The following is a 26,987-nucleotide window of genomic DNA, read 5'->3' as shown; positions in this document are numbered from 1 at the left end:
CCGCAGTTTTTCAGCTTGACTCCCTTGGTCTTGAACCTTGGGCAGAGTTGCCTTTAGACTCCTGGATGCAGCAGCCACAGCTGCCCAGACTCACCACGGCTTCAGATTTCTCCTTGACTCGATTTGTGTGTGATTTAGTTAAGAAAGAGAAGGGCATCCCTTGATAGCTTTAATTGCGGCTTTCTTCCTTCCCTGTGGAAGTGAAATGCCCATACCACCGTGGGACTTTCTGAATGTCCTGTCTTTGATGCCTGTGAGCACACAGTTGAATGTCACGGGGCTGTGCTGTGTGCCCTGTGTGCCCGTCCTCGGCTCTGTAGGGAGGGGAGGTGGCCGCAGCTAGTGCTGCTCTTCCCAGAGGGACTGGGACAGGACAGGTTTGTAGAAGATGGTGAGGAGTTCCCAGGCACAGGAGGGGTTGAGAACCGGGAAGGTGGCCGTGCAGGGGCAGCCAGTGTGCCTGGGGGACCTCTAATATGAGGTGAAGGGTGTCAAGAATGTCATTAAGATTGCACCGTGTGGAGCAATTCTTTTGTTGAACTCACAGCATTCAAATGCTTAGGCGGTAAGGTGGAGACAGAGCCGCAGGGTTGGGACCTCCCTCAGCCTAATGAGCAGCAGAGCACTATTTCCTGCCTCCACAGTGCTTTGCTGCATCCCGAGCTGAGAGCAGCGCTGTATTTTACACAGAAGCCAGTGTCCTGCGGGGCTGACATTCATTCCTTTGGGGAATATTTTTTGACTTCATGCAAATGATTTTCACCTTGGTGTTTACATCCTTTACATTTCTTTGCTTACTCTGTAGTATTTATTCTTTGAAACTGAGCCCTTTTTGGTGGGGAATACAGACCTGAAGCTGGGTGGGGGAGCACCCAGGGCAGGGAGCACACCTGCTCCCTGCCAAGGCTGCTCTTTCAAGGCCTCCATTTCCCGGAAAGTGAGAGGGGTCCCTGTAGAAGATCCTCCTCCGCCAGGGATCACTTGAACCTGTGAATAGGGTCAGACACCTTCTGATCCCTAGAACTGGAGTTAACAGATGGTTGTGAGCCACCATGTGGGTGTGGGAAATTGAACCTGGATCCTCTAGAAGAGCAGCAAGTGCTCTTAACTGCTGAACCATCTCTCCAGCCCCTCAGGAGAGGCGTTCTAATGGCTGGGCAGAAAACCTAGTTATAACTGAACATATAAAGCCGAGGAAGCCGGAAGGTAAACGTGCCAAGACTCAGAGCTTCTCTGTGACTGAGTAGGAAATGGGGTCTTCTGTCTAGATGGGTGTAAAGTGAAGTGGATTGCCTCAGTGTCCCCAAGGGCAGGTGAAGTCCTGTTAGCACTGAATTTCCTAACAGTGCAAATATACGTTAATGTGGCTGATTTTGCAGCCGTGCTCAGTCAGTTCTGAAGCAAAGCGTTAAAACATGGTTCATTTCTCAAGAGTGACAGTGACCGCACAGCGCTGGACTCAGGAGGAAGGGGAGGAGTCACTGTGCCTCCCTCCAGCCAACAGCCATAGCTGGCATGATATCGCCAAGGGTAGACCACGAGAGACAGGAGCAGGAGGCTGGGGAGTTCAGGGCCAGCCTCTACCACATAGCGAGTCTGACACCAGAAGGACTGCCTTGGAGGCTATCTCAGAGTAACAAAAACAAAACAAAAACAAAAACAAAAACCGAACAACAGAAAAGAACAAAGTGAGGACGTGGAGAGTAAGAACATGCATCCTTTAAAATCTAAGTAAAGAAGTAGCAATTACATAAAAAACATAGAGGCTGAAGTGTGTGTTGTTAGTGTAAATACATGTCAGGCATACTATGGATGTGCATGTATATGTGTAGTGTGTGTGCACCTGTGCATATGTGTGTGTATGTATATGTGTGTGTGCACCTGTACATATGTGAGTGTGTTTATATGAGTGTGTGTATGCATATCCATGTGTCTGTATCTGCATTTTCAGGTGTGTATGCATGCCTTTGCCCGTGAATGTGTGTGTGTTGGGGGCATTAGCTGTGAGGTAGCTTTGTATGATCCGAGATAATACGTATGGACAAGTGTGTGAAAGGCCAGCAGAGAACCTGTCACTTTGATAATTAATAGACCCATACAACTTGGACACTGTGTTAGTAACTTCGCCCACTGCTGTGGCAGAATACCTGGGGTAGACAACTTGAGGAAGGAAGGGCGTGTCTGGGGTCACGTTTCGGGGGATGCTGGCAGTCCTCCGTGTTGGGAGAGCCATGGCAGCAGCACGGAGCAGCTGTGGAGCAGAGAGAGACGAATTCCAGTGCTCAGGAGCCCAGGACCCCGGCCCATGGAGTGTTACTGTCTGCATGCAAGCTAGGTTGTAGTTGGTTGTTTTTGTTTCACTTTTTTGCTCTTTGGGGGCCCGCCACCCAGCTCCTAAATAAATACATGGAGACTTATTCTTACTTATGAACGCCCAGCCCTTAGCTTGGCTTGTTTCTAGTCAGCTTTTCTAACTGAAATTAGCCCATCTACTTTTTGCCTCTAGGCTTTTTACCATTCTCTGTATCTGTATATCCTCTACTTCTTAACTCTGTGTCTGGCTGTGTGGCTATGTGACTGTATGGTTGGGTGACTGGCCCCTCTCCTTTTGCTCCTTGATCTCTCTTCCCGGATTTCTCCTTCTATTTATTCTGTCTGCCTGCCAGCCCCACCTATCCTTTCTCCTGCCTTGCTATTGGCCGTTCAGCTCTTAATTAGACCAATCAGGTGTTTTGGACAGGGAAGTAACACAGCGGCATCACAGAGTTAAACAAGGCAACATAAAAGAATGCAACACATCTTTGTATTATTAAACAAATACTCGAAATGAATGTAACACAACTTAAATTAATATTCCACAACAGTAGGTTGTTCCACCTCAACTAACCCACCCTAGACACTCCCTTTCAGACATGACCCCCTAGAAGCTTGTATCTTAAGTGCTTTCTGGATCAAGTTGATGGCATTAACTAACCAGCACAACTTCTAAAGAACACTTAAGAGATGCCATGCCCCAGACAGGTAAAGAAAAATAGAAACATTCTTAATTCTGGAAATCAAACAGCCCAACCAGTGTTTCTCACCTGGAAAGTGAGGAAGAGCCCTTGGAATGCCTGCAAGGGGAGCCCCTTCCGATTCTTGTTATCAAACATATCACCTGAAATGGCTTTAGCCACTTGAACGTGGGGAAGAACCCTTCTCTTCTCAGCCTCTGCTGCTGGTTACTCAGGCAGCCACCAGAGCTGCAGAAGCCCCCAAGAAGCTCACCCCTGAGTGTGGCAGGGCCCCGAGTAGATTTGATGTGAAGCATTCCCCCGGGCAACTCAGTCTGTCCTTCTGCCACCTAGGCGAAGCTCTCACTGTTTATTGTTGGATCTGCTTGCTTGCACTTTGTTTGGGCAGAGCCCACAGTATCCGAGGTAGATTGAACACATGGACCATTTGTCTATGGAGAATTGTTTCTGATTTCCTGATGGCAGTGTTACATAAAAGACACATATGTTCTCTGTGGTCGTCAGTGGAGGCCATTTGGTCTGAGGCTCAGTACTAAACCATGCCAGACAACAAAAAATGGGAACCGAACAACATTCCCGTGTCACAAGATTTCAAACTGTTTCCCGTTTGATCCTACCGTTCTCAGCAGCGCAAACCCACACCAGGGTGCACGTATTTAAAGATATTACAACAGGAGAATTGTTTGAAGCCCAGATGTGCAGCCGGTTCTGGTCCCCCGAGCCCCAGGTGTCATGAACATTGCTGTTCAACACACATCTTTATTGTAAAGAAAGGAATACAGAAAATACCTTGAAATAGTATACCTTGATGGATCCAGCTGCTCTTCTGTTGCAGATTCTCATTAAGGTGTTTGATTTTTTTTTTTTGTCAAAGAGACGGGCTATTTGCTCTTCTTTTCTTATTTATCCCCCTCAACAAGAGCTTGAAGTCCCCGAGAGCCAGAGCTTCGGCTACTACAGTGTGCTTGCACTACTGAGAACCTTTCACTACCGGGGACCCCCACCCGGAAGCCCATATGCCGGGCCCAGCCCTCCCCCCTACATCTCCTGGCTCCTGTTCTCATCATTTGCCTCCACATCAGGTTTCTAGCAGTAACATAAGCATCAGAATCTTTTGCTGTTGCAGTCAGTGGTTCCTGACTATTGCTTCATTCTCCTTTTCCTAAGTTGTTTTCAAATAGCCCTCTGCACCCTGTTGTTCTTCCTGAGTTAAGTTAGTTCATGTTATTTAACAAACCCTTGAATTCATGATTCTTCATTAGTGTGAGTTTTTATTATTTCTGTTTCTTTGTGTTGGGTTGATGGTATGGTTTCAGAAGCAAACCCTGCTTGTGTGTGGAATCCCGCCTGATTCCCCAGCTCGGTGTGAAATTCCTCGGGTGGTGCCTGATGTGGTGGTGGACACTGCTCACTCCCAAGCTGGTGTCCTGTGTGTTGTCCCTCTGCTCTGTCTCAGGTCTTCTCCAGCTTTCTCCGAGTCCCTGACTGTGTTCCCGGGAACATGCCCGCCTCCTTCACAGAGGGTGTAGCATTCCTCAGAGTCGCTTTCTGGGACTGGCAGGGCAGCTGCCTTTTCCCCTCTCCCCGAACTCTAGGGTCAACCTCCTGTGACTGTCAATTGCTATTCTTACTTAATTTTCAGAGGTGTTGAGGGTCGGTCCCTGGGTCTTGCAGATCTTAGGCGAGTACTTACCACCAAGCTGTTAGCCTTTTTCAGTCTGCTACCGGGAGTTTAAAACACACGGCTGCTGGAAGCCAGCCTCTCACTCCAGACTATCAGTGTGCCTCCACCTCCGCCTCTGAGGCTCCTGGACTTCATTGGTCCTTCACTGCTCAGTTGTAGAGTCGTTAGCATTCTCCAGTTAACGCTGTCTATGTGACCAAAAAAAAGTCTTTATTTATAGCTTTGCTTACTTGAAAATGCCTAAACTGAGCCGGAGACACAGCCCGGAATGTGGAGTGCTGACTGTGCGGGCTGAGGATGCGAGTCCAGTGTCCAGATCCACACCGCAGACAAGTGCCAGATGCCCCGAGACGCCACAGTGAGCCCTGAGTGACGGGTGGGGACACAGTCAGATTTCGTAGGGGACACTGTGACGTCTGGCGGATAGGACTTCTCACGTTTGGTTTTTGTGTCCTGGTGCTGTCCTTGTGAAGTGCTGTGTTGGGTGGTCGCACTGGTAAAGATGGTTCTGCAGGGGATCAGTGTGGACAGACACTGAAGGGGAGGTTGGCCGCGCTCATCCCAAGGTTTGGGAGCTCGTGCAGTACCCGCCTTCCTTTGCTGTGGATCACAAGCTGTCACAAAGGACAGCTGTCACTCGGCACTCACTGTGAACTTTATGAAGGGCTGAAAGTTCTGAAGATGGTTACCGTTCATCGCCCTCTCACACAGATGAGAAACTAGGAGCCCAGAGATGACATTCCACGATACGTGCTCCATCCCTGTCCCTGTGTGTGTGTGTGTGTGTGTGTGTGTGTGTGTGTGTGTGCATGCGTGTGCATGCGTGTGCATGTGTGGTTTGTGGTTTGTGACAACTGATTCTTGTCCAGAAGTGATGGAAAGCTGCTGGGCACTGACCTAAGGGGGGGGGGTGCGACAAGGACTGTTACCAAAGGGTATGGGCCAGGCTGTGAGGAAGGACTTGCTGTGGAGCCATTCGTACCAGGGTTCAGCAACTCACTTGTCCTCTTGCTGAATCTCCCCCTCCCCTCAAGAGACACAAACACGCATGTGTTCATGGAAGAGAAACATCCAAAGGCTATGGAGTTAGCTCTGGCAAACACGAGGTTCAGGGTCAGTTCCCAGCATTCAGACACACGCACAGACGGGAACCTCACAAAATAAATAAACCCCAGCTGTCTAGTGGGGCTTTTGACCCGGTCACTCTCTCCACTCAGCTTTCCTCCTGGTCCGTGTAAGTCTCAGATTAGCCTGTTCCCAGGACGTGGGGAGACTTCAGAGCCAGTGTTCGGGTTAGCAGTAGGGAAGGGCATTTGTGACAGTAGAAAATTCTATGGCGTTCTTCAGAATGATCCACAGAGGATCCTTCACAGGCTGTAACCTTCTGGGTGCTGTTCTGGGGACATCGGGATTTGAACTGCTCGTGACCCCTATTGTCATCTCACTGGTGCCCTTGCAAAGTGGGAGTCAGGAAGAGTCTCAAACTAGAAGATAGCTGGGGGTCATAGCAGTCTGTCCCTGCGACAGAATCCGGCAACACATCACCACAGACACCGGCTGGTGGCCGGAGGTCAGAGGGGAGGTGACGTCCAGCGATCCCCCCCCCCCCCCCCCCCCCCCCCCCCCCCCGGTTGGGTGACTTTGTCATGCACAGGTGTTGAGGTGGGAAGCTGCAGGCTTGTGGGAAAGGATGGAGATGGTCTGCTTTATGTGTTGTTGGTTGGGTATCAGCGTCCTTCTTCCTCTGGGCCCCACCTCCCATTCTCCATGTGAAAGAGTCAAGCCTACGAACTGGCTTCCTCTGAGAATTCATTGACAAGTCTGCTGTGGAGATCAAGTCGTAGTTCTGCTCCTTTACGGAAAACTTTAGGGTTGGAGACCTGAAAGCCTGTTAGAGGGCTGCCCTGTTGATTGGCAGGGACACCCGATCAATCGTCTGGCCGGGACGTCAGCTCTCTGCAGACCGGGCCCTGCTGGTGGCAGCTTTGATCTTGTCCCTTGAACTGATCATACTCTCTTGGTCTCTGGACACCGAGTACAGCCACTTGGCCTCCTGCCACCCCGAGGTGTAACTGGTGACGTCAGGGGATCTAGTCCGATGGCGGCAGTCTTCATGTTTGTTCCCAGCTTACCCCAAGCACAGTCTCTTCCCCTAGCCAGGTCCTTAGTGATAGCATCAAGCCATGGCTTGGGGTGGCAGCCGGGCCTCTGTGGTCCCTCACTGTGGCTGGCCAGCCCCGCTGTCTCTGACAGTCGTCAGGGAAGTGCTGGGGTTCTCTAAGCACCTCTGGCCCAAGTGGTCCAAGCCGGGGCCTCGCTGGGTCCTCTCTTCGTTTACACCGTGGAGCAGATGGGGCTTAACTCCTTCACTGACACCCTTCCATGAGAAGGAACATGAGAACAGCAGAGGGACTGTCCCGTAGGTGTGCAGGCAGGGTGGTGTGGGCTGACTGCCCTGATGGAGCCCCTGGTTCACTCCACAGACAGGTTTCACCCATGACACTTGGAGCAGATCTTTAGAATTGAACGATATCTGTTGAGTGCCCCGACACAGAGAGGTGTCAGAGTTGAGACCCTGAGCGTGTGCAGGGGGTGGGGACGGGAGAGACAGCGTCCCTGGTGGACGGTAGCAGTGTTTGCTGGAGGCACCGGTTGGTCCATTTCCCCAGTGCGGTGGGAAGCCTGGGAAGGTTTTCAATTGAGGAGTCAATGAATCTTGTTTTGGTTTTCGTTGGCCACGCTCGCTGTTTGGGTAATAGGGTTTGTAGGTTAAGCATGGGACAGGGAGAGCAGGGAGGCTCTTCAGCTTCTGTCCTTGAGAGAGCGGCGGTGTGGCCTGACTGGCCAGGGTCGGGTGAGCACCCTTCCTACCGGTGTGACAGTGCGTCCTGCAGTGACTGCAGCATCAGGGTCACACTGCGCACCCCTGCTCTGCGGTGAGGTGACCTGAGCTCATGGAGTCATATTTCACCCGGCACTGTCCCCGGGGATTCTCCTAGCATGGTGTCACGCTTTCCCTCAGGCGGCCTTTGAACTCTCTTCCCAGTCAAGCCGTCCTCATGGGTCAGTGCTGCCGTGTATATAACATTTGATGTTCTTATATGAATAAGCCGACAACAGATTGCCGCCCGAAGACAACCTTGACAGAGGAGTCCTGGCAGGTTTGGTTTTCAGCCTGCCTGCTTGACAACTAGACTGTGCTTAGCCGCACTCTCTAAGCAGTCCACAGCCAGAGCCTGAGGGTGTAGAAACAGCACGCCTTATTATATGCCAGGGCAAAGTCATATATGCTTTGACTGTCCTTTAACCACGCCTCACTTGTGTTATCTCTGTGTTCAAGTACCAGGACACGAACATGCAGGGAGTTGTGTACGAGCTGAACAGCTACATAGAGCAGCGCCTGGACACAGGTGGGGACAACCACCTGCTCCTCTATGAACTGAGCAGCATCATCAGGATAGGTAAGGCACACTGAGCTCCCTCTCGGGTGGGGTCCCTGGGCAAAGAGTGACAAGAGACCCCTGACCCGCACGCGCGACGGGGATGGGCCTCTTGGCTGCCTTCTGTGGCCGGGGCTCAGTTTGTAGCGGAAGTGTTTGAGTGTGGAACTACCAGAATGAATGAACCCACAAATCTCCGAATTACCTGAGCGCGTTACAGATACGTGCCCGCCTGCCTGCGGTACGCGGGTACGCAGGGGCTCCCACCTGGGGCCAGCACCTGCTTTTTTCTTTGGATCGAATCAAATTGCATCTTCAAAGAGGAAGAGGCTAGGTTTTTAAAGGAATGTTTTAATTTATTCTTTGACAGTTGCATGTAGTCTATTTTGAGCATATTTAATTCCCCTCTTCCAACTCCTCCCAGATTCTCCCCAACGCTGCCCACCCAGCTTAGCTGTTAATTTTTACGGGAAACAAGCATGCTTTGAGCTTACTCAGACAGACAGAAATGGCCTGCATTGTAGCCAGGATCTGAAGTCTTCAGGGCATGGTGTTTTCCGTCATCCCCTATGACGCTGAATCTTTCAAGTTTTTAATCTGAGAATCAAAACGCCTGGACATGTGAACAGCAGTGTTACGACGTCACTTCTTGCTAGGCACTCTGCATGCTACCATGCATGCTGACTGGCTCGCTGTCGCCCTCGCTTCCCCAGTGAGCCTGTGACCCCACTGTTTTGTTGATCAGGAGGCTTCAGATGAGCCCGGCTAGATGCCCACCCAAAACATGCACAGACCCAAGTGAGTTATAGGGAGTTTAAATCTGGGTGACATTCCACCCCCCAGAACTTAGAGGGTTCGTTATGATAATTGCTTTTGGATACTCTTGAAGACACGTGTAAGTTAAAATCTGTTCACTTCATTGTTATGTGTATATTTATGTAATGATTTTGGTGGGCACTTAAGTATTCAGTATTCTTGTGGATTTTTTTATACTTAAAAATTAAATGCAGTGCGCCTCTGTCACACTGTGAGGATTGAAGGCCCAACAGATGATATGTGTGAAGTGTGTAGACTGCACTGTGCATTGGAGGATGCCATGAACCTGTTTGCAGTCAAGGTGAAAACTGGGAATCTTCTGATTATGCTGTCGGGCAAAGCCACACATTACCCTGTTCTATTTATGGGCATCGGTTATGTTAACCAATCCATGCAAAGGCTGGTACCAGAGTCTCGTTGTAGAATCCATGATGTTATGTTCTTCCATTGAGATTAGTCTCTTCCTTCTTTTTATTGCTTTGGCAGCCACAAAAGCTGACGGATTTGCACTGTACTTCCTTGGAGAGTGCAATAATGTAAGTATCTATATTTAGATTTTGGTGCTCTAGATAAGAAAGTCTCACGAGTGCTCTAAGAATCTACTCTGCTGCAAACAGCAGGCCTGTCGTAATGTGTACCTTAAGGCTTGTTTGTATTTGGCTTCTGTGCAGTTACTGCCTGTCAGTAACAGCCCTGCAGCAGACAGGCCTAACATGCACTTGATGTGTGTGTTCTCGCTTTGGTGTATAGTATCCTGTACCGTGTGTGCTATTTCTAGAATGTGTTTTTTCCTATAAAAGTTACTTTAGTCCTGTGGGCTGTGGTGTCCTTTCTGCGCTTCCTCTACCTCAGAGTAAATAAGAACAAGAGGTTAGCGTTGTGAGATTTTTTCTAGGGTTTGAAAGGTGAGTCTGTTAAAAAGCACTGGGTGGGGGGGTGGCCTCTGAGCCTGGGCCAGAGTCTCTGACCCTGTGGCCGTTCCTGGATTCCTGATTGAGTACGTGTGACCCGGCCCGTGGTCACCTGCAGCACACATACATGCAGACACATTTCACTGACTCCGGAATCGGTGTCTCATTTGTTATGCCCTGGCACTAATCTTCATGCGTTCATTGTAACGAAGGCCGTGCATGAGCTCACGAGGTAAATGGGCTGCTTCTATGAGTCGGGCCGCGCCATGGTGGTTTGTGGTGGGGATTTGCAACACGAGTCCCACGCTCTTGAGTCACTAACCATGTAGCATTGGTGTTAGAGCGCATGCTGGCAGGAAGACTGAGGGAGGGCCCTGAGATTTGTAAGGCCCTCTTCCCGAATAGTACAGTCATGCAGTGATAGCGGGCTGCGTCCAAACCTTGGTTGGCTTGCCTCATAACCGGTCCTCCCACTGTCCACAGCCACCGTTGGGCTGTGTGATGTGACAGTTTACTAACGTCTCTCTTCCTGACGGCACAGCTCATGTGGGGTGCCAACCCCGTCCCCTCCCCGGTGTCTGTCAAAGGCACAGTGAGACAAGAATGTCCGCCAAAGTGCATTGTTCAGACTTCAGTCCTCTTTGAAGGCTTGGGACTGTACTGCAGACTGTCGTGTTTTAGATGGCTAACCTCCGAAAATAAAGAACTGTCGTCTTCTTTCTCATTTAAAATTTTTTTTTTAAAGATTGTGGAAATAGTCTTTAATTTAAAATTGAAATCTTATTTTAACTGACACACAAACATAGATGATGATCATGTCAGTGAGGTGTATCACGTGAGCCCTAAGTCAGACCTTTTCAGACTTCAGGTGGACGGGTTCACACACACGATCCTCTCAGGGGCAGATTTTTCACACTCCTCTCCTTCCAGCACCACAGTGGCTTGTGTTGGGTGTGGTTTCACGTCTCTTGGAGCATCAGGATGTGTGGCTAGCGTAGCCTGGGTAGGGGTTTTCTCTTTCACCCAGGGGTTCCTGTCGTAGAAATGACCTTCTTAGCCCTCCAGATGTTACTTTCCCTTTCTTGCCATCTCACCTTGATCTCAGCCTTTCCTTAGGGTCATTGTCTTCCACCTGAGCTTCTTCCTGTAGCTCCCCTCAGGGACAGCTGACGGGTGGGAACCCTGGGTGAATGTGTCTCATTTCACCCAGTTTCTTCAGTGATTCATTTGGTCTACAGTGGATTCAGGCTGATGGATTTCTGACTCTTAAAGTCAACCGAAAGCTGTTGCTTTCCTGCCCTTTCAGCCCATCATCCTCCAAGGATGGTTCTTATCCCTAGATGGAGTGAAGTTCACTTTTCTGCTTCTTCCAGTTTCATCCCTTGAGTCTTAGGAGCTTCCATCTTCTTTCCAAATTGTTTCTTGTGCCTTCGTTCACAGCCCCCTCTCCAGCACTGACATACTTGTGCACATATTTCATGGGCCCTAACTTCCCTTCCTATCCAGAATAAGATATTTCTGTATCCATTCTTCTTCCAACTGTTTTGTGCCTGGTGTTGAAGCTCCTTTCTTGTGCTCTCCAGTGAGAGCTGGGCCCCTTAACGGTGCTGTCCTGGTGAGATGTCCATCACAGTGAGATGGACAGAGCCTCCTACATCCTAATTTCAAGGTCCTCTTATCTCTCTTCATGTTATTTCCTGTCCCGTTGGCCTGTGATGACAGAGCTGTGGTCTACGTTTGTGTGTTTGGCATGGTGTGCATCTGCATGCAGGGTGCCCTGCATCACCCCAGGAAAGCCCCATTACTTACAGTTTTCTTGGGAGGTTCACACATTTAGACTTTAGTTGGTACCCAAGAAAAAGGCAGCTTTGAGATTTTGTTACCTCCCAGCATTCCTTATTTTCTTCATATTAGGTTTCCAGGGAACTATTTTCATTATTCTCTGTCCAGTGATACTCTTAACAGGTTAAGGAGCCATTCCTGTTCTTCTAGAAGACATGAATTCAATTGCCAGCACCTACATTGGGTGGCTCACAACTACCTGTAACTCCAGCTTCCGGGGATGGGATGGCCTTCCTGGCCTCTGCTGGCATGCATGTGCATGCATGTACACACACAAATATTCATGTAGATACACATATACATGAGTGAAAAACAAACATTAAAAATACACATTTTCCAACTTCTCTAAAGGATTAAAACTTTTTTTCAAGAGTGCAACTTTTCAATCTGATCCTACTGGTGTTTCTGAAAGGTGGTAGGTCTTTGCAGCAGATCTTGCTTTCCATGGGGAAGTTCTGCTGCTGCTGTATGTGCTCACGCATCCTTTTTGTCCGTGAGAGGTGGAACATTGCGCATAAGGACAGTGTTTTGTTGTTTTTATTATTTTTTAAAAAAATTATTTTTTGTTTGAGAATTTCATGCTTGCATGTAATGCATTTTGATTGCATTATATGCAGTCCATCTCCTTTTCTTCCCCTCTAGTTTCTCCTCTGCCCTTCTCCACACTGTTCCTTCCCACTTTTGTGGGCTCTTTAAAGCTACTGGGTCAGCTTAGTGTATATATAATGACCATCTGCTTGAGCAGAGGTAAATGCTCTATCTCCCAACAGCCTTCGGCTGACAGTGGAGCCTCAGCTTGTGGATGGGGCTTGATAAGCCCCTCCCCCACGCATGCTTTGATTTCTGTTGACTTGATCTCACGCAGGTCTTGTGCACACAGTACTAGTTGCTGTGAGTTGTGTGTGTAAGACACTGTGTCACATCCAGCAAACACTGTTTTGTTATGGATGTCCACTACCTCCAGCTCTTACAATCTTTCTGCTCCCCTCCACCCCTGCTTCCATAATGATCCCTAAGTCTTGGGGCAGGGTAAAGGATATGATATAGCTGTTTCATTTAGAGTTGACAGTTCCACAGTCTCTTATTCTCAGCATATCAACACATTGTAGGCCTCTGTATTAATTGCTGTCTACTATAGAAAGAAACTTACTTGATGAGGGTCAATACATACACTAATCTGGAGGTTTAAGGATAAACACTAGGGAGACTGTATTGCTCTGTTTATTCGGCAGAATAATAGTATTAGGTTTCCCTCTAGGGCCTATGGCCTGGCCATTCTTTGTGTTTTGGCCAAGTAGCAGTACCAGGCATGAGTTCCTTCTTGTGGGGTGTGAGTTAAATCCAACCAGAAAGTGGTTGGTTACTCCCTTGCATGCCGCTACAGTACCAGGGCTGTTGTTAGTCTAGTTCCCAGGGTTTACCCTTAGGAAAGAAAGTGGATTCTTTTTCTCCCCTGGTAGAATGCATAGCATCCTCTAGCACTATGGAAGGTAGCCAGTAGGATGAGGCTTCTAGGTTAGTACCAGCAAGATTTCTTCATGCACTATGACTCAAGAATGTGGTGTTTTCAGCAATGGGGACTTACAATCAAGTTCTGGAGGATAACCAAAGCATTGGCAATAGCCTATAATGTTTGGGGGTCTAGGAACTCACCGGCCGACAATTCCAAAAGAGCTAAATTATTCCCGGCACTGACTTTTTTATTTGAATATATATATATATATATATATATATATATATATATATATATATATATATCCTTCTACATAAAGAGGCTCAAGGACAGAAACCACATGATCATATTATTAGATACCAAAAAAAAAGGCCTTTGATAAAACCCAACATCTTTTCTTGATAAAAGTCTTGGAGAATCTAGGGATATGAGGGACATATCTCAAAAGGCAGTATATAACAAGCCCACAGCCATAATCATGCTGAACGGAGAAAAACTCAAAGTATTCCCACTTAACTCAGGAGCAAAAGGATGTCCATTCTCTCCTTTCCTGTTCAGTATAGTACTTAAAGTCTTAGCTAGAGAAATAAGACAAATGAAGGAGATAAAATACAAATAGGAAAGGAAAAAGTCAGATATCTTTATTTTCAGATGATATGATTCTATATATAAAGACATTAAAGACTCCATCAGGAAATTCCTACAGCCTGTAACACTCTAAGCAAAATAGCAAGATAAAAAAAAAATAACAGTGGCTTTTCTCTATACAAATGACAAACAGACTGAGAAAGAAATCAAGGAATCAATACCTCTCACAATAACCTCAAAAAAAAAATTGGGATAACAAACCAAGCAAGTGCAAGATTTGTATGATTAAAAATTTAAAGACCTTGAAGAAATTGAAGAAGACACCAGAAGATAGAAAGATCTCCCATGCTTAAGGGTCAGTAGGATTAATATAGTCAAAATGGCCAGCCTACCTAAAGTAATCTAGAGATTTGGTGCAATCTCCATCGAAATTCCAACACAAATCTTCACTGAATAATAGAAGAACTGTTGGAATTATTACCATCCCAGATTTCAAATTTTACTACAGACCTATAGTAATGGAAACAAGCTTCTATTTTCTCTGCCCACCATGGGCTTGACTTGCTCTGTAGCTTCAGCATAAAAAGAGTTATGGATTAATGGAAAAGAATTGAGAACCCATATGCAGACCCACAGACTCCCAACAGCTACCTGATCTTTGTTAAAGAGAGAGACTAGCCACACTGGAGAGAAGGCGCGTCTTCTACAAACTGCGCTGGTCAAACCGGATAGCTGCAGGAAGAAGAATAAAAGAGATTCTTACCTTTTACCCTGCGCAAAGCTAAACTCCAAGTGGAGCAATCACCTGAATCTGAAGAAGTGAAGTAGCCTTCCTAAACTAACCATTAAAATGTCTTCCTTTTCTCTGCCCACCATGGGCTTGGCTTGCTCTGTAGCTTCAGGCTGGTCTGGAGCTCAAGGTGTAATGGGATCTGACCTAGCTTGTGTTCCTCCAGCCTCAATCCCCTATGGGCTGGGGTGAGAGGTGTGCTTCACCACTCAGGACAACACAAACTTCAAAACAAAAATGACCTGTTTCAGTTACAGAATTGTAACAAAGTAACTGAAGCAGACAGCTGAGGAGATGTTAGTTGATTACAGATGTGGAGGGTTAAATAAGGTGGGTCGAATCACGGAACTCTGCACTTGGGAAGTTAGCTTCATTTTACATTTTCATAATTGGACCAGTAGAGATGACTGAATTTCTAAAATCAACGCTAACAAGAAGTGTAATTTGTGAGTGGAATTCGGTCCTGCTAACCAGACTTAAATAAAGCCCATGTACTTCTTGCCAGAGAGGCAAACAAAACAGAACATTAAGCAGAAGACAGGAGCCAACAAAAGCTAAGATAAAACATTCCGCATGGCTGTGGGATCGTTGTGTGCAGCCTCAACACCGTAAAGCTACCAGGGCAGTAGAGCCAGCTGTTACGACAGAAACAACCTACACTTGCTGGGTGTAAAAAGCAAAACAGACTGGTCTTATTCTCCGGGAAAGAGTGGAGGCCCGGTGGGTGCCATAGCCCAGCAGAGCGTCACTCAAGGAGGAAATGACCGGCTAGGGAAAGGACTTCTTCTTCAGAAGGCGGAGTCTGCAGCTATGGTGAGACTGCATTCGAGTTTGCGCCCTTGGTGTTTTATACATTGCAGTTTATAAGCGGAGCAGTCCACTCTAACAGAGAGACGGTAGCATTTCCGGTTGTTGACCCCAGAAGCAACGTGAGGTGCAGCAGCGCTTGCTTGCTAAGCTAAGTCCCAGAGGACTGCGTTGCCTTGTGGAGCCTGCGAAGATCACTCCCCTCTTGAGAGAACACACACTTACAGCCCTGACTCAGGTTCCTAAGCTGTGACCTTGGTACAAAGAACAGCCCAGGCGCTTCCACCCAGGGGTAGCCTCTGGTAAAGAGATAGACTTTGCCTTGAGTTATTCATTCATTCATTTATTTATTTATTTATTTATTTATTTATTTATTTATTTATTCATTCATTGTTAAATTTTATTCTAAAATGATGAAGGATACAACTCATAGAATGTTGTTTGTTGGGTACAAATCGGAGCGGAATGGAAAAGCAGGGAAACCCAGTGTTTACGTTAGTACATAAAGCTTCAACCTGAAAGTGTTGGGAGTTTTCATATTTAGCACTGGTATTACTCTTATTGGGATGCTTTTCATTCAACTGTAGAATAAATTCTAACCAGCATTAAAAAGTGCCTTTGCCTTCCCTGTTAGAAATTCCCAGGAACCTGGCTCCTTGTTTTCTGTAGACCACCTCCATCTGAATTTGCGTCCTAGCACTGCCATCTAGTGGAGAATAGCACAAAGACCTGGGTTTTTGTCCCTTGGTGTTTTTTAAAATTCTCACCCCCCCCCCCATTTAATTAAAAGTTATCTTTAAAGTTGAGCTGGTTGACAATAAAACCCAAAACACCAACATTAAGATGAAATTTTATGAATGAAGTGATCTTTGAATTATGTGTTCCAGAAAATGTCTGGAGTGTGCGTTTGCCACTGAGACAGAATCTGGGTGGTTGATATCACCATGCTGGTGGCAGTGAGTCCAGTCTCCCTGGAAAACATGGCGGAGGTTGAGGCTTAAAGTTGGGCCTTTCCTTGTGTTTAGATTGTGTTTAGATTGCTGAAGCATTCTTGTGCTAATAAAAGTTGTTTATACAAGATAAGTGTAGGGATTAATTTTGGAGAGTTCAACACTAGATGTCATAGATAATTTGATATTAATATATGTAAGGAGTATTAATAGTATGTAAAATATTGTCTGATGGTATTCATCTATGAAAAAGCTGAAGATAGTATTTTACTATCTTTATCCCCCACTACCCACCCACCCACCCCCCCCGCCCCCAAGAGAGGATTTCTCTGTGTTCCTGGCTGTCCTGGAACTCGCTCTGTAGACCAGGCTGGCTTCACAGAGATCAGCCTGCCTCTGCCTCCCTGAGAGCTGGGATTAAAGGCATTTGCTACCACCGCCCAGCCTGTGGAAGTTCTTTATTGACATTTTTTTTTGTTTGTTTGTAGTAGCAGCTCCCTATTCTTTCATTCACTTTTTAAAAATCATGAAGATTGTACTGTCCCGAAACAGGTTTTTCTGTCCATGATTGACCCATAATCAGAAACTTTTGAGTAGGTGATATGTGTTGAGTTAAAAAGAAGGATGGAGAGCCAGTGAGGTGGCTCAGATGGTAAGAACTTTTGCTGCCAAGCCTGAAGTCCTGAGTTCAATGTCCAAGACCCACATACAGGTGGAAGGGGAAAACTCTGTCCCATGAGCTGTCCAGTGTCCTCCATATACAACTATGGTACATGCCTCAACAGTCACACGCAGGATAAATAAAGAAATGTAGCCGGGCGGTGGTGGCGCACGCCTTTAATCCCAGCACTCGGGAGGCAGAGCCAGGCGGATCTCTGTGAGTTCGAGGCCAGCCTGGGCTACCAAGTGAGTTCCAGGGAAGATGCAAAGCTACACAGAGAAACCCTGTCTCGAAAAACCAAAAACCAAAAAAAAAAAAAAAAAAAAAGAAATGTAAGAAAAATTAAGAAAGGAAGAAAGAACAGGGGGCCTCATACAGAGGAGAGAAGTCAGCCGTAGGGATGGCTTCTGGGCCTCTGTCCTGAGCCCTTGGCTTTCACATATTGCAATATTATCATGGTTTTAACAGTGGTTTTTATTAGGAACATTGCTGTCTCGTGAGTTTCTGAAACCACAAACTTGTTAGCAAAGCCAATATAACCCCCACCGTAAAGGATTAGTCTTTCATAATTACCCTCAAGGACTTTTCAAATTCTAGCAGACACACAAGCATTCTGTACCCTTCTCTTTGCAGCAAGCCTCCTCTAGGGATGGCTTTCTGTGGACACAGCTTACCTGAATCTTTTATAGTATACGCCCACTCTCTGCATGGGATTGCCCGGGAGTGCGGGAACATGCGAGGTCTGTGAGTTCAGGACTTTGCCTCCAAGGCATAATAATTAAGTGTGTGGTTTGGTAGCTAATTGCCAAGCCTCTCAAAAACTGTGTACATTGTGTATCTCCGGAGCTAAGGACTACAGCCTGAAACAAAGTAGAAAATGCAAAGCTTCCTTCCGGAGCTTGCTCTAGACCATCCTTTCTGTGGTCCACAGCCCGTTCTTTGTCTCATCATGAAGTTAGACCCAAGTTCCTCCCCTGCTGCTGTCGTGGATGCAGGAAGGACAGGTGCCTGGAACCTGGCTCCTGACGTAGCTGCTGTCTATTCTGTTTTATCTTCCTGCTAAATATACTGTGTTCTTAGTTGTTTTTCCCTTGGAATCATCTCTTCCTCCATCATTCTCTGCTCTTCCATCTGAAGAGAGCGTGACAACTAGCACATCAGTGACCTCCAGAGCCAATGGCAGCCTCCCTCCCAAAAGGCCATGTGTCCCAGCATACAGTAGAATCATCCTAAGTTTAAACACAGTGCCACCTCAGGGGTGAGCTGCATCCCTGGGGATTCTTGGCCAGGGAGGACCCTAAGTCCCCCAAAACAAGACAGTTGGTTGCCACTGTTGCTGGTTCCACATCAGCAGAACATGCTGTGACAACCGCGAGACAGATAAATCAAGCAGGACCTGAGCTGGAAGCTTCCTCTCTGCTGGCTTCCCCCCTGCTGGCTGACCCTCCCCAGGCAGGGCAGGAAGGCCTGCAGGCTACTGGAGGAGTTCTCAGCGGCCTTCCTCACCTGCTGCGGTCTCTGGCCATGGTGAGGAAGCTGCTGCTGCTCCTTGGCTCCCTGGACTTGAGGTACCCAGCCAACGGCCTTCTACACGTTGACCTTTAGGCCCACAGTCAGGGTTCCCTTCATCTTTGGTCAGAGAAGCGTCTTTGCGGGTGAACAGGGACTCCGGAGCTGGTTGAAGTGTTGTGAATACCGGCACTGGGAAGATCCAGGGCTGCCTATAATTAACACATGCTAGCAGTTTTTAAAGTAAGAAGCACTGATTTCTAGCCCTTAAAAAAAAAATTAAATAGGGTGAGCCGCCATCTATCATCTAATCTGTTTTCATCTCTAAGTGTGCTCTTGTACTTAGGCATATGGGCTTCACCCTCTCAACAGAACTATTGGGATTTCTCTTCCACGTGCACTTCATCGGATAACAGATCCCTCTGGAGCTCAGGCCTGTTTCTCTGGGCTTGGGAACACCAGACTTGAATGAAGCTTCGGGCCTGTTATTCTAAAGCTGCCGGAGTTAAGACTAAGATGAAGCTCAGCTCTGGCCCTCCCTCCCCATCTCCCCTCCCCTCCCTCCCCATCCCTCCCTTCCGTCCTCATCCCTCCCTCCTTCCCTCCCCTCCCTCCCTCCCTTCTTCCCTTCTTCCTTCCCTTTTGGCTTAACCAAGAAGCTTAAGCTTGAAGGATTCCTTGTCCAGAAGGGTTCTCTGATAGTGGAAAGTGGAGAGCATGGAAAGCAGGCATCAGCGGCTAAGCTAAGAGTGTATCTCAGTCTCTGGTTAGTGCTGCCTCCGTGAGTGAGGGGCTGACCACGACTCAGTAGGTTACGTGGGTCAGCTGGCATGGGCTGCTTTATCTATAAGGTGAAAGTAAGGCATAAATAGAATTTCCCAGAACCTCCTGAATAGTTCAGAATGGGTGGATAATCATGATACAACTTTGCTAATTAGAAAATAATTTCAACATTTTATTAAGTGGAAAGTAATTTAAAATATGGCTAGATTTTATCAAAATGATTGATCCTAATATTTTTTGGGAGTGGATTTAAAAAAGAAATAAGAAATCTTTGCCCAGAGTCACTCAATGAGAGGCAGTCACTAAGACTAGCCATGGCTTTGCCGTGAGGAAGGCACCTTCTCAATTCATGGTACCCTAGAATGTGCAGTTCCAGCTCAAGCAGTATGAGTGACAGGGCCTTAAAGCAGTGGTCTGAGGCATCGCACTCAGCCCTGGGCTTGGCATTGGTTGGTTGGCATGACAGAATCTAGGGTCCAGTTGCAAGATGCCATCTTTTTCTCCTATCATGTCTCATTCAGAAGAGGCAGCTAGCTTGAGAGTTTCTGTGCCTGTATGTTTGTGAATTCTGATTTCAAACGTGCATTCTGTGTGGAGCAGGAACAGGAGACTTCACTTTAGGCTCCCTGTCTGCTCCCCATGAAGTCTTGCATCATCCTGTGTTTTTTCCTGTGATTGGCTCCCAGACTTACTGGGCCTAACTAGGTAATGTTCTGCCACTGCTCTTGAGTCTTGTGGATATTGGACAAAGGCAGAGGAGATCATCTAAAATGTTGTCTTTTTCTTCTTCCTAGAGTCTGTGTGTGTTCACACCTCCCGGAATAAAGGAAGGCCAACCCCGGCTTATCCCTGCAGGACCCATCACCCAGGGCACCACCATCTCTGCTTATGTGGCCAAGTCTAGGAAAACGCTGCTTGTGGAGGACATCCTTGGGGTAGGGCGCTTTGACCCTCATGGTCTGATGATTTAATTAAGAAAGATGATATGTAATTTTGATCTTATCATTTAATTTGTCTTAAACTTAACTATAAAAGCATTAAAAGATACAGATCAAAAAATGAATTTGCTTATATTTAACTTTTATATTTAGAAAATTACACCTGTTGTGCTCCCCGTGAGACAGAGCCCTTATTTCAACTCATGCCACCATGGTTAAACAGAAAAAGAAATCTACATCCATGCGAAATAGACAGTGCCTGCCTGGTAATTTCCATTAACACTGCTGCGGGACCGATTGTCCCATCTGAAGGGCGTCCTGCAGTGGCCAGAGGCTGGTTCTCAGGAGTCTAAGGATGGCCATTCCGTTGAGCTGGGCCAGTAGGCTTCTGGGTAATAAGCCAGAAGTCGGCTGGCCATGAGGTAGCTGTGGCTGCTCTCCAGCCACCTACCTCAGCTTTGCCGGTCTCTCTCGCTCCCCACCCGTGAGGCCAGCATGGCAGAGTCTGACGATGACCAGTCAGAGGAGGAATGAGAGCCTTAAAAACCACTGCTGACATCTCACTCCCTGTCTTCCCATTAGCCAGAACAGCAATCACGTGAGCAGGCCTGAGCCCAACCTGAGCCTCCTCGGTACCCGAGGGTGCCGAGGGTGCCAGCGAAGGTGCGGCAGCCAAGAGAGATGACAGACAGACAGATCCTTGGTGCAGTCTCTCCAGTGTGTGCAGGCACAATGTCTGATGACTGTCGCCGCAGGGGGCGTGGGCTCTACAGTTGGCAGACATAAGCAGTAACACAGGCTGGGGGAGTTTGTTCTGTGAAACTGCTGAACTGCAGACGTGGAACCTGGCTTCTAATTTTTTTATTTCTGCTCGTGATTTAATCTAGAACACCTTAACTGTTGCTTTATTGAATTGAAAAGAAAGAGAGGGTCTAAAGTGGGATGGGGCAAAAAGGAAGCAAAGAGTCGGTGCTCTGTGGATTCCCATTTGGAAATGTTCTGTCCCGAATGCAGGCTTTCCAAGGCTAAACGCCACACGAACATTTTTCATGTTGCTCTCTAGTCAGGGTGGGTTTCCTGCGTCCTGTTAGCTTCCGGCAGATGGCAGAAACTGAGTGCATAGGATTGCTAGCTTGATAGTAATCCTTCCCATTTCATTGTCCTGGCTTGCAGATATTTTAGCTAAGACAGAAAATGATTAAAGTTGAGTCCATTTTCATTATAATGATAATTGGTAAGGATGGCTTGAATGCATATTTTGGGCTCCTGAAGTTCAACTCAGCTGCAAAAGTTAGCATGATCTTAAAAACAGAAGAGAAGGCAGGCGTGTTTATGTACACTTTTGTGTACATTTCTCTCCACGCGGTGTTTGCCTGTGCTGCGGACACCTGCGGCGAAGCCTGGGGTGGTTCTGGCAGAGAAGGCGAGGGAATGGGTGCCAGATTCGCAGATAACCTTTCTTACTGTCACGCGAAACCGACACCGCTGTTTACTCGTAAGGTGTGTACACACAAAGCTAAGATGCCGAAGCTTTGAGTCTTCCCTTGTTTGATTTTTCAGGACGAGCGATTTCCGAGGGGCACTGGCCTGGAATCAGGGACTCGAATCCAGTCTGTTCTCTGCTTGCCCATCGTCACTGCCATCGGAGACTTGATTGGCATTCTTGAGCTGTATAGGCACTGGGGTAAAGAAGCCTTCTGTCTCAGCCATCAGGAGGTGAGGCACAAACGCTACTCGCGCGTGGGGGGGGGCTGGAGAGGTGGCCCAGGGCTTAAGGGCACTTGCTGTTCCCGTAGAGGACCCAGGTTCAGTTCCCACCACCCACATGATAGCTCACAACCATCTGTAACTCCAGTGCCAGGGGCTCTGACACCCACCCTCTTCTGGCAGGCACACATGTGATACGTAGACAAAACCCCCGAACATATGAGTTAAAATAAGTATTTAAAAAATGTCTTTTAAAAATGCATTTTTAAAAACATTACCAAAAAAACATGCCTTTTGGCATCTTGCCCTCGTTGGCACCCACTAGCGTTAAGAGAATACATGAATGAATAGTGAAGTCACTATTTGCCTGACCGTATTTGGCTGTGAAGAGTAGTGTATTCTTAAAAACCTGTTTTCTTGAGTAGCTGTTATTAGAGGAGACTGGCTAAATTAGAAATACACTCTTTTATTTCTTCCTGTATAAAAATATCTTAACAAAAAAAAAAAAAAACCAATGTGCTTTGGTGCATATGAAGCCAAGTTCAGGATGGCATCCTGGTTGTCTTGTGTCTTTCTAAAAGCACCTCTCTCCCAGCTATGTGCATGCTCCACACTCTAGTTGGAGTTGACTCATGTAGCTGGAGTTTTCTCTCTGGGTCCCGCCAAGCCCTGGCAGTCCGACAGCCCACTTATAAAATAAACACACAGACACTTATATTATTTACAAACTGTATGGCTGTGGCAGGCTTCTTGCTAACTGTTCTTATATCTTAAATTAACCCATTTCTATAAATCTATACATTGCCATGTGGCTGGTGGCTTACCGGCATCTTCATGTGTTGCTTGTCATGGCAGTGGCTGGCAGCGCCTCTCTGCCTCAGCCTTCCACTTCCCCCAAGTCTCTTCTCTTTGTCCTGCCTATACTTCCTGCCTGGCTACTGGCCAATCAGTGTTTTGTTTATTATTAACCAATCAGAGCAACACATTTGCCATCCAGAACAACCCACAGCAACTCATTAACACTGAACACACGGTATCACCACCACGTGCCTCTCCCATGGTGGATGGACTGCAGTGGTCTGGCTCTGCCCACTTCCTGAATGACCTCCCTCTTGTTTCTTGGGCTGTCCCTCACTCCTTCCATACCTCGTCTGTCTCCCTGAACCCCGTGAAGAAGCCTTGCCTTCCTGAGGCATGGTGTGCAGGCCCTGCATCTGTGTCCTTCCTTCTGTCCTGCTGCGAGGTCCCTCCTTCTGTCCTGCTGTGTGGTCCCCTGGAACCCATCACTGTTCTTTCGACTACACAGGACACTTCCATCCTGTCCAGCCTTGATCTTACTTCCTCCTTTGTCTCTAGCACCGAGAGCTACCTACCACCTTGTGCCCAGGAAGGACTTGCCAAGTGGGAAACAATAACAGAACTAGAATATGGGCTGGGGTGTGTTCGGGGGGGGGGGGCTCTGTGGACAGTGTGAGGATCTGAGTGTGTTCCCTGGCACCCCTTTAAAAAGCCAGGTGTGGCAATGTGTGTGTCTGCAGTCAGTCCTGGAGAGCAGAGACAGGTGGGTCCCTGGGACTCCGTCCTGCTAGTACAGCCCAATTGCTGCACTCCAGAGCAGTGAGAGCTTGCCTCAAAGGAGGTAGATGTTTCTGAGATTTTTCTCTGGTCTTTACACATGTGTGTACATGCGCACACACACACACACACAACACACACGGGAATAAAAAGTAAAAAACGTAATTGGAATATAAGCTTCAGTCTTTGAAGGCACAGAGTATACACACGGTATCTTTCCCTCTTAGGGGTCCCACACCAGCTTAAAGGGGCAGTTAGAGGCATTTCAGTTACATTTTGTCAACCTGAAAAATGCTGCTTCATATTAAAACAAGGTCACTTAGACCAGTGAGACGGCCCCGCAGGTAAAATGGCTCACTGTGCGAACCTGACGTCCTGAGATCAAGTATGTCTGACAGACGCAAATGTGTGTTTTGTAGGTGGCAACGGCCAATCTTGCTTGGGCTTCCGTAGCAATACATCAGGTGCAGGTAAGTCTGGGGCGCTCTCACCGGGACACCCCAATGCAGCATTGGTGGGGGCTAGAGTCGAGGTCAGCACGGGAGCTCAGGTCTTGGTTGGGGATGTAATACATTTTATATCCGAACAATTCATCTACGCAGCCCCTTATAATTCATTTGTAAGCCGTCTCAAATCTCTTGGTGCAAGTACACATGTGTCAATTTTTTTTTTGCATGACGAGAAGAAAAGTGTAATTGCAGGGTGATGGCTTGCATGAGTAGCAGGGTCTCCTTGGGCCACCAGGCATGTTGGGTACATGCCAGGTGACCGATCTGGAAGTAGAAGGAGGTGTGTAGCTCCTCCAGGGTGGAGAGTGTGTCTGCGCACCGCTCTCTGCCTCAGCTAGTGGGGTGTCTGTCTCAGCTGGCGGAGCTGCGCAGCGACCACGTGAGATCGTAGACACTCGGAACCGCGTTTAGCATGCGGCACTTTTCAAGAAGTAGGACTGACAGCGACTGTGTTCACAGCACTCTGGGTTTTGTTCCTAAGTCAGCAGAGCTCCCGGGTGACTAATCACTCTTGTACGTGTGGCAGGTGTGCAGAGGTCTCGCCAAACAGACCGAACTGAACGACTTCCTGCTGGACGTATCAAAGTAAGTGTTCACCTGGGCTTCTTCTCCTGGCCTCGGGGATGGTGGTGAAAAGTTCAGCTCTCTACAGCGGCACGTCTCCATCCGCTGAGTGGGCATGCAGACATTCTGGGAAGAGACACTCGTCACTTTGTGGGTGACAGAATTGCGTCTTTTGTCCATGGTCAGCTTGTATGTTAGAAACGACAGGTATATGTGTGAGGCGCTTAACCTGGCATTTGTTTTTGTGAATAGAAGATGCCACTGATCTCTTTAGCTTTTCCAAGATGTGTGCTCCGACATTTTCTAACAATGTCACCTTACACAATATTATTAATAATGACATTGCATTTCTGTGTGCAGTGTCTCAGTTGTGGTTTTGAGAAAACATCCTGTTTCTCCGAAGCTTGACCTAGATCTCCTCCCCGGGTTGGTAGCGAAACTGTTACAGATATTTACGAAATTCCAGGTTTGTGTTGGCTTTGCGTGCTACACAGGGACCCTCTGTCAACACAATCCACCTCATTAATAACAGAGCCGTGAAGCCCAGGATATGGACACCTGGGTCGTGTCCTCCTACCAGTTTAGTAAATTGGGGAGGCACCTACTTGTCCCTGGCCTCCAGCGGCACAGTGACAGGCACTGGCTTCTCCTGTCCCTGTTGGTGCTTCCTAATTCCTTACCAGAACAAGCCGGAACCCCGATGAATGTTCAGGCTGGAGCTGCCGGCTCACTCGGCGGCTGCTCTCTGGAATCTGAAATTAGAGACATGTCACTCTCTAGTGATTGCTCAGTCAACTCTACTTTCAAACAGTTAAGCCCTGTCCGACGTGATGGGGACCGTGATGATGTTAGCTTCAGAGCGCACAGAAAGGGACGCTGGGCTTCTCTGTGGTAAACACATTTGCGTAATTTGGAAGTGTTCTAGAGTCAGCCAAATGCCCGCATGACACTTTATGACTTCCTGCTTCCTTCTGCTCACGCGGGAAGCGCACTCACCCCATGCTAGCTTTGCCTCTGCATGAGCGTACCATGCAGTGATGACCTCTGTCTCTCCGCTCTCACTCGAAGGAGAGCTTCCTGTATCACTGTAGCATGGTGTCATCATACACCACATATGCCACATCTATTTCAGAGCATGGCTGAATTCCTCACAGAGCCAGCAAAACCCAGTGAGTAGTTTTTGATGTGCTCTGTGATGGTCCGGCCATTGACTCACCTTTGGAGGTCACATCCTAGTAGATGATCTCATGGTCTCTGCAGCACTCTCCTGCCACGGAACATGCGTTTACTTTAATTAAATAAAGTAATGAAGGGTCACTAGGTCCTGACCACATGCATTATGGGGTTTCTTCTCAGGCCAATTCTTTTGATTTCTCAGTACCCTTTAACTTCTAACCTCTCCATTTTTTTTTTCAGTGATCACGTGTATTATAATTGTGTTGGTGGATATAATAAACTTAAAGAGTGTTTGCTTGAGACCATTCATGAGAATGTTGACCTGAATCCAGCCCTACCTAGTTTTCATTCCAGCCTTTCTCCCACCTCTCAACTGAGCAATGATGTTGTTACCGGATGACTCCACTGAGATTAGTCTGTACTAAGGCAACGATAAGGCTTCATTGCGTTTTTAAAAAATAATATTTATTGCTTCTGTAAGCAGACAAAAATCAAATGAGGTGTATATTCATTTATTTAAATGTGGAACCCATAAAGTATGTTCAGAGTTTGACTTGCACCATGATATCAAGTAAGGTTCCTCACGGGATTCATGTGTGTTTGTTTGTTTGTTTTCCAGGACATACTTTGATAACATAGTTGCCATAGACTCTCTACTTGAACACATCATGGTAGGTGTTTTCAGTTTGGACTGTGACTTTCTTTAAACCCTTATGTTCTTGGTCTTCACTCATGGTGTGACACTTTGTGTGTGTTAGAGGAACACGCTGTGTTAATTGTGGTGAGCTACAGCATTACAGGATCCTGTGCCTTTCGTCACCTCTGTTGAAATCTTGGGGACAAAGCTGATTCGCACAGCTCTGTTTAAAGGTCTGCACTTGGGGAAAGCTTGTCTTCACTTCCTAGTCTCCAAGATGCTTTCTGTAGGAGTCACTTTGGGGGAGCCCCCTACTTGAATTAAGTCTCAGCGTCCCTCTCCTGGAAGTGGGTGCTCTGAGGAATGTTCTGGGTGATTCCAGTGGCCACATGGTCTGTGTCCTGAGGTTCTTGTCTCAGCCCTTCCTCCACCCCTGACTCTCAATTCAGCCTCTTCAGCCCTGGTCATGCAGTGCTGTTGTTTTTCTCTGAGTTTTTCTAGATGTGTCCCCCCACCCCCACCCCCACCCCCAGTGCCTGCTCCGTCCTCCATTGTTCCCATGGGTTGATGGCACTTTGCACTGTTTCTTTTTGGCGGCTGACTCTTATTTCTGTGTTCGGTTCTTTCCCGGAA

At 47.5% G+C, this 26,987-nt stretch overlaps 1 protein-coding gene across 7 annotated transcripts in view; it reads left to right on the top strand.

The window, feature by feature from the left end:
* The window catches only part of Pde10a (phosphodiesterase 10A), a 445,668-nt gene that overhangs the window by 376,174 nt on the left and 42,507 nt on the right, over nt 1-26,987 (top strand). For all 7 annotated transcript variants that reach the window (XM_028866641.2, XM_028866647.2, XM_028866646.2 and 4 more), the window contains 7 exons: nt 8,039-8,159; nt 9,441-9,490; nt 20,043-20,183; nt 21,747-21,902; nt 23,888-23,938; nt 24,504-24,562; nt 26,337-26,388. In XM_028866641.2, the coding sequence (XP_028722474.1) occupies nt 8,039-8,159; nt 9,441-9,490; nt 20,043-20,183; nt 21,747-21,902; nt 23,888-23,938; nt 24,504-24,562; nt 26,337-26,388 (630 nt within the window). The remainder of the gene's footprint in view (nt 1-8,038; nt 8,160-9,440; nt 9,491-20,042; nt 20,184-21,746; nt 21,903-23,887; nt 23,939-24,503; nt 24,563-26,336; nt 26,389-26,987) is intronic.

Source organism: Peromyscus leucopus, chromosome 8a (assembly GCF_004664715.2).
Source record: "Peromyscus leucopus breed LL Stock chromosome 8a, UCI_PerLeu_2.1, whole genome shotgun sequence".
NCBI classification, from domain to species: Eukaryota; Metazoa; Chordata; class Mammalia; order Rodentia; family Cricetidae; genus Peromyscus; species Peromyscus leucopus.
The sequence above is the reverse complement of the archived record's forward strand: the minus strand, read 5'-3'. Positions and strand labels throughout refer to the sequence as shown.